The sequence below is a fragment of the Panthera pardus genome, unplaced genomic scaffold (genome assembly GCF_024362965.1).
Source record: "Panthera pardus isolate Hobbes unplaced genomic scaffold, ASM2436296v1 HiC_scaffold_6, whole genome shotgun sequence".
Taxonomy (NCBI): Eukaryota; Metazoa; Chordata; class Mammalia; order Carnivora; family Felidae; genus Panthera; species Panthera pardus.
In genome coordinates this window covers 10,504,251-10,519,396 of record NW_026526991.1, presented here as the reverse complement: position 1 = coordinate 10,519,396, position 15,146 = coordinate 10,504,251, and the positions used below count along the sequence as shown (strand labels likewise).

Genomic DNA, 15,146 nt, shown 5'->3' with positions numbered 1-15,146 from the left:
CGGAGCAGGGGCGGGACGCTCCCTGAGCACGCATGATTTGGCTTTCGGAATAGGTACGCGACCAGGGTCACGGAGAGAGCCGAGCGCCGCCGCAGAGAGCCGAAAAGAGCCGGAGAGACCCGAGTATGACCGGAGAAGAACAGGCTAGCCGGAAGCAGACCCGAGCGCAGCCGGAAGGAGCCGAGTCTGCCCGAAGGGGGCTGAGCGCGACTGGACTTTGGGCTTGGCCCAGGCGCGCCATGGCTGCCGAGGGGACAGCTGTGGTCGGAGGCGGGGCTGTCGGCGGCAGCCTGGCCAAGGACGGCTTGCTGCAGTCTCAGTGCCTGGACGCGGCCCCGAACCGGCGGCGCAGCTCGTCGCTATCGCGTGACGCCGAGCGCCGAGCCTACCAGTGCTGCCGGGAGTACTTGGGCGGGGCCTGGCGCCGAGTGCGGCCCGAACAGCTGAGGGTTGACCCTGTGAGGTGGGAGGTCAGGGGTCGAGCTCGGGCCCTCAGGACACCGCGTTTCGGAGGCCTCGCGCGCGCGGGGGCGGGGACGGGGGCGGGGCCGGCCTGGCCGGGGGGCGGACGCGGGGGGAAGCCCGGCGGGAGGGGGGAAGCCCGGCGGGAGGGGGGGAGGGGGGGGGGAGGGGGGGTGGGGGTCCGGGACGGGGCGGCCGACCGCGGGCTGAGCGTACCCCGGTGTGGGTCTGCAGCGGAGGCCTCAGTAACCTGCTCTTCCGCTGCTCGCTGCCGGACCACCTGCCCAGCGTCGGCAAGGAGCCCCGCGAGGTGCTCCTGCGACTGTACGGGGCCATCCTGCAGGTGAGGAGGGAGTGTGGGCCGCAGTGGCCAGTGGCATTAGGACCTCCCAGCAAGCGTGGGGGGGGGTGGGGGGTGGGGCTAAGCAGCTTGTAAATTACCGTAGCGACGCCGGGCTCTGGAGCCTGCGGGCTGTAGAGCGTAAAGTGAAGCGGTGATGGGAGGGGAAAGCAGACCCTCCGGTGTTAGCACCGCTCTGCCCCCTTTGTTGTCCGTCTTCCTTCAGGGCGTGGATTCCTTGGTCCTTGAAAGTGTGATGTTCGCCATCCTGGCGGAGCGGTCGCTGGGGCCCCAGCTCTATGGAGTCTTTCCAGAGGGCCGGCTGGAACAGTACATCCCAGTATGAGCCCAGCCCGGCCCTGACCTCCCTGAGGCACCTCCTTACCCCCAGCCCCTGTTCCCCTTTCCAGTGCGTGCCTTCACACCCCTTACCCCAGGTAGGGCATTTTCCCCAAGACCCTGACTTCCCCCCCCCCCACCCACCCATTCCCCTACCCCTTCCCCCTCCTGCCCCAGCCCCCTCACCACCCTGATAGGTTCCTGGGTGCAGAGCCGGCCACTGAAAACGTGTGAGCTTCGAGAGCCGGTGTTGTCAGCAGAAATCGCCACGAAGATGGCCCGGTTCCATGGCATGGAGATGCCGTTCACTAAGGAGCCCCACTGGCTGTTTGGGACCATGGAACGGTGAGTCAGGAGCCTCCTCGGGGCTCCTGCGCACCTGGTCTGAACCCTACTGCTGGCAGGTACTACCCTGGGCTGCAACTGAATGTGTCCATGACTGTCCAGTCCTCCAGCTGAGCGGATTACGCATCCCAGTGTCCTCTAGTATGGTCTCTCCCAGAACAGGCTTCCAAATAATGCAGACAAGTCAGAAAAATCCATCAGACAAGTCATACAGTGACAGGAAAAAGGTAGATAGGAGGGTAGGGAGGGATCACAGCGAGCATATCTTATTCTTTGGGTTTCAGGTACCTAAAGCAGATCCAGGACCTGCCCCACACTGGCCTCCCACAGATGAACCTGCTGGAGATGTACAGCCTGAAGGATGAGATGGGTAACCTCAGGTGAGGGAAGGCAGGGCAGGAGAACAGAATAGCACAGGAGGCAGTTCCAGGTGCCGAATGGGGTCCTTCCCAGGATTTACTGAGGGCTGGGTCAGGGCCTGGCCCACGAGGGTGACTCACCCTCCTCTGGCCACTCCTACTCAGGACCCATGCCCCTGTTTCCCTGCAGGAAATTGCTAGACTCTACCCCATCACCAGTGGTCTTCTGTCACAATGACATCCAGGAAGGTAGGAGAAAGCATCTGAGTCTCCTAACCTAAGGTGAGGGGGGCCGGAGGACCCTGGAATGACCAGAACTGCACCCCTTCTCCCAGGGAACATCTTGTTGCTCTCAGAGCCAGAAGACACCGACAGACTGATGCTGGTCGACTTTGAGTACAGTAGTTACAACTACAGGTGAGGGTTAAGAGAATGGTCTCCATGGGTCTGCTTCCAGGCACTCTGGAAAACAGACTAGCCCTTCCTCTCTGCATCCCAGCCACCCAGGGTATTTGGGGACTGAGTGTCTACCTTATTCCCCCAGGGGCTTTGACATTGGGAACCATTTTTGTGAGTGGGTTTATGATTATACTCACGACGAGTGGCCTTTCTACAAAGCACAGCCTGCAGACTACCCCACCCGGGGGCAGCAGGTATGTGGACCAGAGGCTGGGGAGCGGGACCTGGCCTATGAGGGACGAGGAAGGTGATGTCTGAAAAGAATATCAAGAAAGGATGTTCGCTGGGAAATGCTCCAGTCTCATTTCCTGACTCTTGTCTGTTGATCTCAGCTCCATTTTATTCGCCATTACCTAGCAGAGGTCAAGAAAGGTGAGACCATCTCCCAAGAGGAGCAGAGGAAACTGGAAGAAGATTTGCTGGTAGAGGCTAATCGGTGAGGAAGGATGGGTGGGGGCAGGGGTAGAGCAGGGTGCAGAGGAAAGGGGGCTGAGGAAGGAGGCAGGCAGGCCGACTCACAGGATTGCAGGTAAGGTGCCAGTGCCTGGTGGGGGCAGAGAGTGCAGACGAGGCTGATGGAGAGTGGTGACAGTCAGGACAGGACAGGGTTGGGGTTAGGGCAGTGGGGGAGAAGTTGGAGTTCTGGGGCTTGACCAACCTCAGGGATAGGATCCAGGTAATACCAAGTATGCTCTGAACCCCCGTTTCTCCTGCCCCCCTTAGGTATGCTCTGGCATCCCATTTCTTTTGGGGTCTCTGGTCTATCCTCCAGGCATCTATGTCCACCATAGAATTTGGTTACCTGGTGAGTAACCCAGGTGGGCAGGTTAGGTGTGACGGGAGGTGGGGTGCATCAGGGGCCGTGTGCTCTCCGGGAAGTCTGTGGGCAGACTTGGTGGGGGCTGGGTGTGCCTGACCCACCCTTGTCACAAGTCTGTGGGGTGGGTTCTCCCCCAGGAGTACGCCCAGTCTCGGTTCCAGTTCTACTTCCAGCAGAAGGGACAGCTGAGCAGCTTCCAGCCCTCATCCTGACTCTCCACAGCCCCCAACCGCCAGATTTCTCCTGGAGTCTCCAGGGCAGGACCTTGGAGGGAGGCGCAGGGGGGGGAGGGGCTCTGGGAACTGGGCTGAGCCCTGGAGTGAGATTGGGGTTGAGGAGGCTGACCTCTCCCCACAGCCCAAAGATGGTGGGAGGGAACCCCTGGGCTGTACACCTGAAGACAATAAACAAGCTTCTTCCTTCACACCCCGTCCTGGCTCTGCAGCACAAAGTACCAACCAAGGAATGCACACAGGGTGACAAAGTGACCGTGGCTCTGAACCTCACTTTCCCTTTCTGAAAAGCATGGCTGTTTGGTGCTCTGGGCTTGAGAGTAGTTAAGGGTCCACTCTGCCAAATGGAGCCCCTGGCCCTCTGTCTCCCTGGCTCCAGCTTAGAAGTGATGCACACTAGAGAGACTGGGGCGGGGGACTGGGGAGTAATGGGGGTACAAAGAGGGCCCTGGGGTGGGGCTGCCCAGCCCTGAACACTGGAGAGCAGGGGACAGGCAGCACAGCTGACACATGGATGACCTTTTCCCCACATTCAGCTATTTTTAGCTCTAATGCCACCATCCTCACGTGAGACCCTTTAGGCCCCCCCCCAGGTTCCCAGACCTCTGAGCAATCTCCGCTTGCAGAAACCGGGACCGCCCCCACTCCTGATTCCCACCACAGAGGGAAGGGGATTCTGGTTGCCGCCCCACATCTGTTATCTCAACCCAAATTTGGGAGTGGGTGTCAGGTTCCCGGTGAGGGCGGGGCGGGGATGGCCAGGCCTGAAGGACGTGGGGACACGGGCCAGAGCTACCGGCCCCACACGCTGACAGGAGCGAACCCAACCCGTGAGTGGAGTGGGGGGCAACACAGGGCCACCGGTCCGGCTCAGAGTCCTAGACCAGAGCAGGGGACCAGGACGGCGCCGGGGTCCCTCCCAGGCGGGGCTGGGAGTGCCCAGACCCGGCCTTGCCCCAGACCAACTCTGCGTCTCGCCCCCACCCCGAGGCAGCCATTCTGCAGATTGTACGGCTCGACCCCTGCACCACCGTGACGGACCCTGCCCGGAACGCGGGCGCGGGGGTTCCGCGGCCGTTGGTCAGGCTGCGCGGCCGTGCGAAGCGGGAGGGCGGGGGACGGCCGCTGGCGCGGTGCGGGCGGGGGCGCGGCCCGGCCGGGGGCGGAGGGAGGGGGCCTCCGCGCGGAGGGCGGCCGGGGGCGGGGTCAGCCTGAGCCCGCCCGCGCACCCTCCTGCCCCCTCCCAGGTGACGGCCAACCTCCAGGATGGCGGAAGCGCACCAGGCCGTGGCCTTCCAGTTCACGGTGACCCCAGATGGGGTCGACTTCCGGCTCAGTCGGGAGGCCCTGAAACACGTCTACTTGTCTGGGATCAACTCCTGGAAGAAACGCCTGATTCGCATCAAGGTGGGCGCAGGTGGTTCTCGCTTCTTCCAGCAAGTGCAGAATAGAGTCCTCCCGGAGACAGAGGCCAGGTGTCACTGCTGCCCCTTTGTTAAGATCCTCCACCCCCACCTTGGCTGGCAGTCCTGCTGGGTGACAGGCTCTAGCAGTGCAGAAACCAGAGCGGCGCTCAAGGTGTGGCGGGGAGATGGGCATACAAGGAGTGGCAGAGGGACACAGTGAGTAATCGGGTGCTGCAGGTGTGGGAGTGTGGAGAAGGGGAAGACCAGACATGAGGGAGGAAGAAGAACACAACAGGTGAGAGACCCGGGACCCCACAGGTGCCTGCTCACCGCCCTCACTCCTGCTGTAAGTGTGCTTGTTTCTGCCCCACAGAATGGTATCCTTAGGGGTGTGTACCCTGGCAGCCCCAGCAGCTGGCTGGTCGTCGTCATGGCAACCGTGGGTTCTTCCTACTGCAAAGTGGACATCTCCATGGGACTCATCTGCTGTATCCAGAGATGCCTCCCTGAGGGGTGAGAAGCAGGGCTATGAGAGAGGGCCGGGCAGGCTCTAAGGCCAGGGTTCCTGAGCTGGGCAGATGCAGGACAGTAGCCATTGGAGGTCCTAGGGCAGCCCTCCCTGGGGGCTGCCATCACCAGAGTCCCACATCCGTAAGTTTGTATGTTATGCATTCAGACACGAGTGTGCCCAGGAATGTTATTCTTCAGCACCTCCCCCAAGATGGTTTGTACCATCAAAACTTCAGAGTCAGAATTTCCCCAAGGCTGGCCTCAAGTGGACCCTCTGCAGCCCTCTCCCTTCTCTGACAGATGTGGCCCCTACCGGACCCCACAGACCCGGGCACTTCTCAGCATGGCTATCTTCTCCACGGGGGTCTGGATGATGGGCATCTTCTTCTTCCGCCAAACCCTGAAAATGCTTCTTTCCTACCATGGCTGGATGTTTGAGATGCACGGCCAGACCAGCCACTTCACCAAAGTCTGGGCTGTGAGCAGAAGCCAGGGGAGGGGTTCAGGCATCTGGTTTGAGACCCTGGGGGCCTCATTTGGGGTTCTAACTTGGAGGGGAGAGGCAGACAGGGCACTGGTGCCTGGTGCATAGGTTTGTCCTGGTTCTGAGGGTCGGGAGCCCAAGTCCTCAAGTGTTTGCTAGTTTGTTTCCGTTATTTCCCCTGGTTCTCACCAGAAACACTCTGTGCTCTGTACGCCCAGTTCTGTGTCCGCCTTCTGTCCAGCCGGCGGCCCATGCTCTACAGCTTCCAGACATCCCTGCCCAAGCTTCCTGTGCCCAGTGTGCCAGCCACAATTCACCGGGTGAGGGCCTGAATCAGACATCCCAATGTGCAGGCTAGGCTGGACCCAGAGGACTTCTGCAAACATAAGGAACTGTCCCCTGCAAAGAGCGCGGTTTAGAGCAATGGGGCTGGGTTGGAAGAGGGTCGGGACAGAGGTGGTTGTTGCTGTCTGGCCCCCACACTGACAACAACTTGGCTGGACAGTACCTGGAGTCTGTGCGGCCCTTGCTGGATGATGAGGAATATTACCGAATGGAGACGCTGGCCAAAGAATTCCAGGACAAGACTGCTCCCAGGCTGCAGAAGTACCTGGTCCTCAAGTCATGGTGGGCAACTAACTATGTGAGTCCCCTCCTGGGCTTACCCTCACCTCCGCTTGTGTCAGGGGGATCTGTCCCCTGCCCTCTGCCCCAGCCCTCACTGCTCCCTCCCTCCCGCAGGTGAGTGACTGGTGGGAAGAGTACGTGTATCTGCGCAGCAGGGCCCCCCTCGTGGTGAACAGCAACTACTATGTCATGGTGCGAGAGAATTCGGGGACAGGGAAGATGAGGGAGGTCCTGGAGGGACAGTCAGGAAGCAGCTTCAGGGCCGCAGAGATACCGAGGATCTAGAGAATTGGGTAGCCACACAGCCTGACGCTGTCAGTCTCAGAGTCCCCAGGCTCCGTCACTTCCTGCCTTGGTTCCCTTGCTGGCCTCCCAGCCACATGTTCCCAGCTCTCCTAACACCATCCCCAGGGAATCTCCTTCATCATGCCTCCCTTTTGTGTCACGATGTGGACCCAGAGCAGCTTCTCTGAGAGCTCAGAAGGTCACTGTTGGTCTCTAACCCTCCCATGACCAGCCCCCCACCCCCAGCACATGCTTGTGCTGCAGCCACCAGGATCCCCCCACCAGCACATGCAGCCACCAGGGTCCCCCCACCGCCCAGCCACAGGTCCGTGCAGCATGCCTCTCTCTCCTCTCCCACTGTCCAAAACACACTGTGAATCCTGTGCTGAATTCCCCTCCTCCACAAAACTGTCCTCCTCACAGCTTATATATGGCTTGTCCACACCAGAGGTTTTAAACTGTTTTTTAGCGGGGGGAACTTCTTTTTCAATGCAAAATAAACAAAATACGAACAAAAATAGATTATGGAAAAGCAGATCAAAGATTCAGGCTGGGCGGAGGGGTTACGTGATCAGTTACGCATTTCATCTCTGGCAGTGCACCCTGACCGAATGTGCAGGATGGACCGGGGGAAGGGGTCAAGACACCCTGTCCTTAGGCAGGGAGACCCAGGTGACCTGTGCACATTTGTCACACCACCTGCAAGCTCTGTCCTCTCTCTGTAGGACTTTGTGCTCATCAAGAACACAGACATACAGGCAGCCCGCCTGGGAAACATCGTCCACGCTATGATCATGTATCGCCGTAAACTGGATCGTGAAGAGATCAAGCCTGTGAGTTGTGTTGGGTTGAGGGCATGACAGGGAAAGGAGGCCTGAATCTGAGCCATGCTGGGCCTTCCTCCCAGGTGATGGCACTGGGCATCGTGCCCATGTGCTCCTACCAGATGGAGAGGATGTTCAACACCACCCGGATCCCAGGCAAGGAGACAGGTACTGGCCACAACCAGGAGCCCGTGGTGGGACCATCCAGACGGAGTTCCCTCCCGCCCAGCTCTGGGCCTGCCATGGCTGGTCACCCTACCACCTGCTCATCCATCACCAAGCATCCTGGGTGTCTCAGGGTCATGTAATTGTGACCCTACTATTCACAGGCACGACGCTAGTGCTGGGACCCTGCGGGCCCAAAACAGAGCCCCTCCTGTCCTGTCTGGGCTTCACAGGCCGGGGGAAGGTAGTCTGAGGAAGGAGCAGCAGGGGGGCGGAGCTTTCCGTGAGCCCTTCATGGAGCCTGTGGGACCAGAAGGCTGCTCGCAGACCCCGGGGCAGTGTGTGGGCTTCCTGCCCTGTGAAGTGCTTCACAGGGTGTTGGCCTTCAACAAGGTGTGGAGGCAACCAGCATAGGGCCTGGTTCAGTGCAGGCCCCCTGCACCCCAGCCCCCCCCCCCAGGGAAGCTGGCAGCCTACAGAGCAGGTGGAGTGGAGCAAGGCACGCCATGCCACACTGCCTCAGCCTTCCTGCCCGCTTCCGCTGCAGACCTGCTGCAGCACCTCTCCGACAGCAGGCACGTGGCCGTCTACCACAAGGGCCGCTTCTTCAAGGTGTGGCTCTACGAGGGCTCGCACCTGCTCAAGCCTCGCGACCTGGAGATGCAGTTCCAGAGGATCCTGGATGACCCCTCCCCACCTCAGCCTGGGGAGGAGAAGCTGGCAGCCCTCACTGCGGGGGGAAGGTATCAGGGCCCCACGAGGGGAGGGGCTTGGCCCCGAGTGCCGCCCTGGAACGTGGGGCCAGAGGCACGACTGAGGGAGGGAAGTGCCGGCACGGCATCCTCTGTCCACAGCAGGACCCTCTGTGGCGAGGGGCACTGCTGGTCAGTGGCTGTAGCCCACTGCATCTCCAGCCACATCCAGCTCGGTGATGGCCAGGAGGGAGTGTGTGGAGGACAAGGACACCTTCCAGGAGAGGCTGGTACCCCCAGCTCTGGGCCCTGCTGGGTCCTGGGAGGTGCCCTTCTCTGCCACCCACAGTGTCTCCAGCTCTCACCCTGCCCTTATGCCCCCAGAGTGGAGTGGGCACAGGCACGCCAGGCTTTCTTCAGCTCCGGCAAGAACAAGACTGCTCTAGACGCCATCGAGCGCGCTGCTTTCTTTGTGGCCCTGGACGAGGAGTCTCCCCACTACGACCCTGAAGATGAGGCCAGCCTCAGCCTCTATGGCAAGGCCCTACTTCATGGCAACTGCTACAACAGGTGCGGCACCCCAGCCCCGGTGCAGGCCCCCCGCCTCTCCGTCCATCTCGGTGTGCTCCGCTCATCGCCTGCCTCCTTTCCTGCAGGTGGTTCGACAAGTCTTTTACTCTCATTGCCTTCAAGAATGGCCAGCTGGGCCTCAACACGGAACACGCGTGGGCAGACGCCCCTATCATAGGGCACCTCTGGGAGGTAACGGGTCCTGACAGGCATCCTGCAGGGCAGGCTGGGTGCGGGACACGTGGGTGGTCTCTCAGCCTGACCTTCTCCCTGCAGTTTGTCCTGGGCACTGACACCTTCCACCTGGGCTACACGGAGACCGGGCACTGCCTGGGCAAACCGAACCCCATGCTTGCAGCTCCCCAGCGGCTGCAGTGGGACATTCCTGAGCAGGTGTGCCGTCTGCGAAGGAACAGGGACGGGCTTGTGAGAGTGACAAGTATGACAAGTACCCGGGATGCTCTCGGGGGAGGGACAGGAGCTTCTCAGAGTCCATTTGGTGGTTAGAGAAAGATGTGAGGTGTGAGAGTCATCCATGGGGCACCTGTTAGTGCCTCCCTCTTCCCACAAAGCCCTACCTGACCTCTGGTGGCTGCTGCCCCCAGGTTGCCCTTTGTGTCTGAAGATGGAGAAGGTGCACCGAGACCTGCCCAGCCCCGCTTTTCATCTATCACCTAAACTTCAGGCCTCCCAGATGTGACCCTGGAGTCCTGCTTAGAGAGCTCTGCCCCCAGCTGACCCTTCCATGTCTTGGCAGTGCCAGGCGGTCATCGAGAGCTCCTACCAGGTGGCCACAGCGCTGGCAGACGACGTGGAGCTGTACTGCTTCCAGTTCTTGCCATTTGGCAAAGGCCTCATCAAGAAGTGTCGGACCAGCCCTGACGCCTTTGTGCAGATTGCCCTGCAGCTGGCCCACTTCCGGGTAGGAGCCCCGCGGGGCCGCTGAGGGGGCAGGGTGGCACCAGACTCACCTGCCAGATTCACCCCTCTCTGCTCCTCAGGACAGGGGCAAGTTCTGCCTGACCTATGAAGCCTCCATGACTAGAATGTTCCGAGAGGGACGGACCGAGACTGTACGTTCCTGTACCAGCGAGTCCACAGCCTTTGTTCAGGCTATGGTGAAGGGGTCCCACATGGTGAGCCTCCCCGGCCAGCCACACTGTGAGGTGACCCCTCTACCTTCTGCCCACCTTGGGGTCAGGGCTACTCTTCACTGCTCCACTTCTGCTCCCCAGAAAGCAGACCTCCAAGATCTCTTCCGGAAAGCTTCCAAGAAACACCAGAATATGTACCGCCTGGCCATGACAGGGGCTGGGATAGACAGGCACCTCTTCTGCCTTTACGTGGTCTCCAAGTACCTGGGGGTCAGCTCCCCTTTCCTGGCTGAGGTCAGCATTGTTGGTGGGTGTGTCCTCTGTCCCCATGCCCTCTCCTGGGGGGGCTTGGCCTGTTTTCTTTCTGGCCAGCTCCCCAGAAGCTGCCCTCGAGGGCTGGGGCCGGCTTTCCCACTCTACAGCCCATCCAGGCTCGTGGTCCTGGCTCTGAGTGGGAACCTCCCCTCACGGAGCTGGTGTTCTCATGAGAGTGTCAGGTGGTGACAGCACTTGTGAGGAAAGCGTAGAGGCTGCAGTATCAGGGTGGGCAGAATACCCAGGCAGGGGAACCTCCGGTGCCCAGACACTGAGGCAGGGGTGTGGGTGCGCAAGGAACAGCAGGAGGGGAGGGAGCAGAACCAAGGAAGGGATAGGCCGGTAGGAGAGGAGGCCCAGGGGACAGTTAGGTCACATGGGGCCTTGAGGGTTTTGTGCAGATGCTGACATGGCTGAGAACACACTGGCAGGGCGGGCGAGGGGCAGCGTCACTCGTACTGGTGCTGAGGCACCACCTGTCAGCAGGTGCATGCTCGGTGCATGGCGCTCCGTGCATGGTGTCTCACTGCTGGGGCCCCCTTGTTGCAGGTGCTCTCGGAACCCTGGCGCCTCTCCACCAGCCAGATCGCTCAATTCCAGATCCGTATGTTTGACCCAGAGCAGTACCCGAATCACTTGGGCGCCGGTGGTGGCTTTGGCCCCGTAAGTGCCCTTGAGAGGGGACAGATGAGCAGGACTGGGCCCCAGGGGTTTCAGTGGAGAGTGCAGTCTTGAAGTCAGACCAGAGGTGGGAGCACGGCCCCGGGGCTTGCCCTGCGTGGAAACAGCATGAGTAGCTACGGGCCTGACCTGAAGACAGAAGACAGAAGACGGGTGCCTGGGGCCCACCCAGGCCAACACTCCTCAATACTCCCAGCTGCAGCATGACCACACCCAGGGCTGGTTTCCTCCTCTGAAGCGTGTGCTTCCCAGAGACAGCCCAGGCCTCCCACTGAGAAGTTCGAGTGGGCTAGTTTGTCACCCCCCCCCCCCCCCCCCCCCGGAGAGAAGCAGTGATATTGAGCCTCCTGAAAGAAACACAAGGTCCTGGCTCCTGGTAGTGTCTGGAGCTGCATCGGGCAGAGCCCCTCGGTTTTCACGCTTTTTCCTGGGGGTGTTCCTGACCGCAGGAGAAACGCAGCATCTGGGGTGGGGCCCCTTCCTGGGAATATTGTGGGGAGAACAAGCGTGAAGTCAGCTTGGCTTTCAGGTCCACAAAGTTTGGTTTACTTGTTCTTTACTCTCGTGCTGCCCTCAGGTGGCAGACGATGGCTATGGGGTTTCCTACATGATTGCGGGTGAAAACACCATCTTCTTCCACATCTCCAGCAAGTTTTCAAGCTCAGAGACGGTGAGTCTCCCCTGTTCCTGCACAGGCCTGAGGAGGGGATGCCACCTGGGGCCCTGTCTGGGCAGGGTGGGGGAAGAGTCCTCAGTTTTAGGGGCAGAGGGACAGGGGTTCACCTGAAGGTTGGTCTGAGCTCTTGGCTCCCACAGAATGCCCAGCGCTTTGGGAACCACATCCGCCAGGCTCTGCTGGACATCGCTGATCTTTTCCAAGTTCCCAAGGCCCACAGCTGAGAGCTGGAGAAATGCCAGCTGCCCTTCCATCCCCACGTTGTGGAGGGAGGGGCCTGTGGTCGGCTCACAGGCACAGGGTGGCCTTGCACAGGTGTCCTGGCTCCAAGGACAGCTCTGGCAGCCGGCACTTTCCAGGCAGATAGATGCTGCTGGCTGAGGGCCCAGGTGGTGGAGGTGGGGTTGGAGCAGGGAGGGGATTTCGATTTTCTTTTTCTTGCTAGATACTAATAAAGATAAGGCTGTGTAATTTTCTCTTGGCTCTCAGGTACCTTTGTTTTGCTGGGGACTATGAGGCCCTCCCCTGCCCAAGTCCAGACCAGAGAAGTGGCAGGGTGGGGAGCTGGGGCTGGGAGACTGAGAGGCATATGACCTACTTTGAAATGCGTGTCTCTCCTGAGGTCACCGCTGTCCACACTCACCTGTGCGCTTGGAATAAATTCTTGCTTTAGAACCTTCACCTGGTCCCTGGGGCCACTTCTGTTTGTCAGCCAGAGAGTGGGGCCCACCTGCCTCCTCCATGAATAGTCACGCCCTCTGCACCCCTGCACAGCCCTGTGGAGGCCCTTGGCCTCCTCCTGGCCAAAGGGAGGGGCTGTAACCTCAGGCCCGAGGTCAAGGTGCCAAGTGGCCATGTCTGTGAGACGGCACACACCATAATCTGGAGCAACACATGCTCCTCCCCTCAGGTTTTACATTAAATTAACATCAGGAGTAAACAAAAAATAATTTGTTTGGAAAGTATAAGTAGACAGCACTATCACTGCATGCTAGAATGAATCTGGATCTCAGCCCTATGCTTGGTGCTAAGAACCCAGAAATGAAGGGGCGCCTGGGAGGCTCAGTTGGTTAAGCATCCGACTTTGGCTCAGGTCACGACCTCATGGTTCGTGGGTTCGAGCCCCACATCGGGCTCTGTGCTGACGGCTCAGAGCCTGGAGCCTGCTTTGGATTTTGTGTCTCCCTCTCTCTGCCCCTCCCCTGCTCATGCTCTGTCTCTGTCTCAAAAAAGTAAACATTAAAAAAATGTTAAAAAAAAAAAAAAAAGCCCAGAAATAAATTAGACATAATCCTGGGCCTTCTCTCATGAAGCTCTGTTTGTCGAGCTCTGTGCTGGAGGTTCAGTGGTGAACAAGGCACCGACCTATGTGGAATTCACTATTAGGTGAAACAGGCATGGATCAGGGGACGGAGTGGCTGGCAGGGAAACCAGGAGGCTTTTGGAATAATTCACTTAGTAAGTACTTATTGAGTGCTACTGTGGGCTAGGCACTGGGATACAGCTGTGAATAAAACTGGCCAAAAGAGTCCCTCCCTCTGGGGCTTAGAGTCTAGTGGGGAGGCAGGCATTAATGAAGAAGAATGAGTAAATTATATAGTAAGTCAGATAGTAATAAGTGCTAAGGAGAAAAGTAAGGGGAGGGAGCGCGGAGGGGTGGGTGGCAATTTCAGATGGGGTTGCGCAGGCAGGCCTTCCGGAGCGGGGCCATTGGACTCAGACCTGAAGGAAATGAGCATGCAAGGGCAGCAGATACCTGGCAGAGTGGACAGCAAGAGCCAAAGCTTCAAGGTGGAAGCATTGCCTGCTGCAATGCAGGAACAGTACTGGACGGTCTGTGGCTGGCACAGAATTAGTGGGGGGCGCGGAGCCGGGGGGTGGGGGGAACAGGTGGACTGTGCCAGACTCTGGTTTCCCTGAATGATGGGGGAGACGTTGAGGTTTGAGCAGAGGGTGATATAACCTGCCCTAAATTTTAACAGGATCATCATGGCCAACCTAAATGACATTAGAACCAACGGCGGGGGGCGGGGGGCAGGGGGTTGTGCATCTGACTCTTGATTTCAACTCAGATCATGATCTCATGGTTCATGGGTTCGAGCCACATGTCAGGTTCTGTGCTGACAGTGTGGAGTCAGCTTGGGATTCCCTCTCTCTCTCTGCCCCTCCCATACTCATGCTCTGTCTTTCAAAATAAATAAATATGGGTGCCTGGGTGGCTCAGTCAGTTAAGCATTTAACTATTGGTTTCAGCTCAGGTCATGATCTCATGGTTTGTGAGTTTGAGCCCCACATCGGGCTCCTTGCTGACACTGTGGAGACTGCTTGGGATTCTCTCTCTCTCTCTCTCTCTCTCTCTCTCCCTCCCTCCCTCCCTCACCCTCTCTCTGCCCCTCTCCCCGCCTCTCTCAAAAATAAATAAATAAACAAATTCAATAAATAAACTTTTTTTTTTAATTCTTAAAAAAAAATAACAAAGTAGGGGCTGGTAAGGACAGAAAGGAGACCTGTCATTACTGCTCTTGGTGGGGGCGGGGGGGGGGAGGTTGGGAGAAATGGCAGGACTTAGACTAAGGAAGGGAGTCTCAGGAAACTGAGAATGTTGAAGGTCTGAAAAACCTGATAGGGAGGCACCAAAGATATTCATATTTTCTGCTTTGGGTGATTGGGATATTGGATGAGAATTTTAAATGTTGAGTTTGATGTGCCTATAGGGAGTATTCGTGAAAATGTCTCAGACTCTTCAAAATATAACTTGAAAGCTAAGGAGATGTAGGCTCCTGAGAACCACTTTGAAGATCATTAAAGCCCTAAGAGCACATGAGAGGATTCCCAGGGCAGAGACTCCTAACCTCCTTTGAGTCTCAGTGAGAAGCTTATAAAACTAAATCTAAGCTCACAAAATGTTACGTTCCATTTCAGAGCTTTCTTGGTCTTCCAAAAATATCTTCACAGACCTCTGCCACTCTGGGTGTCTGTGTAACCTACCTTGGGTAGGTGTCTGGGTTTTGGTAGGTGTCTGGGATCATCAGTTCACCCAGCTCTGGGAGATCAGTAAGCAGGGTCTCCAAAAAGCTGGCTTTTAATTAATGTTGAAATCCAAAGTTGTTGTTTTTTTTTTTATCTGATTTGCTCTTGGTTAAAATAAGTAAGAGGAGAAACCATAGTGCTAAACCAAGATATAAACCTCTGGTGACAACCCATCAAACCTGAACAAGCTACTTGTCTCTCATAGGTTTACAGATCTGCACTAGTAAAGGCTAGCAGCCATAACAGATAAATCCTGACATCTTCATGGTTTAACCCAAGGGAAATTTAGTTCTTGTTCAGTTGGCTGAGATGGAGACTCAGCTCCATACCATTATTCAAAGGCATGTTGACAGAAGCCCTGCCTTCCTCAAGTAGGTCCCAGGTTGCCTTGGACATCAACATCCAGCAGGTACATGGGGAAGAGAGAGAA

General features: G+C 58.1%; 2 protein-coding genes across 4 annotated transcripts; both read left to right on the top strand.

The window, feature by feature from the left end:
• The first annotated feature begins 64 nt into the window (after positions 1–64).
• On the top strand, positions 65–3,548 carry CHKB (choline kinase beta). Of its 2 annotated transcripts, XM_053894650.1 has the most exons (11): positions 81–463; positions 697–805; positions 1,029–1,142; positions 1,353–1,486; positions 1,771–1,866; positions 2,036–2,094; positions 2,181–2,262; positions 2,390–2,498; positions 2,637–2,740; positions 3,028–3,109; positions 3,262–3,548. In XM_053894650.1, the coding sequence occupies exons 1-11, from the start codon at positions 126–128 to the stop codon at positions 3,334–3,336; spliced, it is 1,302 nt and encodes a 433-aa protein (XP_053750625.1). In that variant the 5' UTR covers positions 81–125; the 3' UTR covers positions 3,337–3,548. The 2 variants fall into 2 exon arrangements, with proteins under 2 accessions (XP_053750626.1, XP_053750625.1); XM_053894651.1 differs by lacking the exon at positions 1,771–1,866 and having other exon boundaries at positions 65–463.
• A 254-nt stretch (positions 3,549–3,802) lies between these two features.
• Positions 3,803–12,162, top strand: CPT1B (carnitine palmitoyltransferase 1B). Of its 2 annotated transcripts, none has more exons than XM_019447337.2 (19): positions 3,803–4,187; positions 4,605–4,764; positions 5,137–5,276; positions 5,574–5,751; positions 5,976–6,077; positions 6,263–6,400; positions 6,499–6,576; positions 7,395–7,502; positions 7,577–7,661; positions 8,206–8,401; positions 8,735–8,920; positions 9,007–9,112; positions 9,197–9,313; positions 9,678–9,842; positions 9,922–10,056; positions 10,156–10,308; positions 10,879–10,992; positions 11,588–11,680; positions 11,827–12,162. In XM_019447337.2, the coding sequence occupies exons 2-19, from the start codon at positions 4,624–4,626 to the stop codon at positions 11,908–11,910; spliced, it is 2,319 nt and encodes a 772-aa protein (XP_019302882.1). In that variant the 5' UTR covers positions 3,803–4,187; positions 4,605–4,623; the 3' UTR covers positions 11,911–12,162. The 2 variants fall into 2 exon arrangements, with proteins under 2 accessions (XP_019302882.1, XP_053750624.1); XM_053894649.1 differs by having other exon boundaries at positions 3,803–4,437.
• Positions 12,163–15,146: the final 2,984 nt, after the last annotated feature.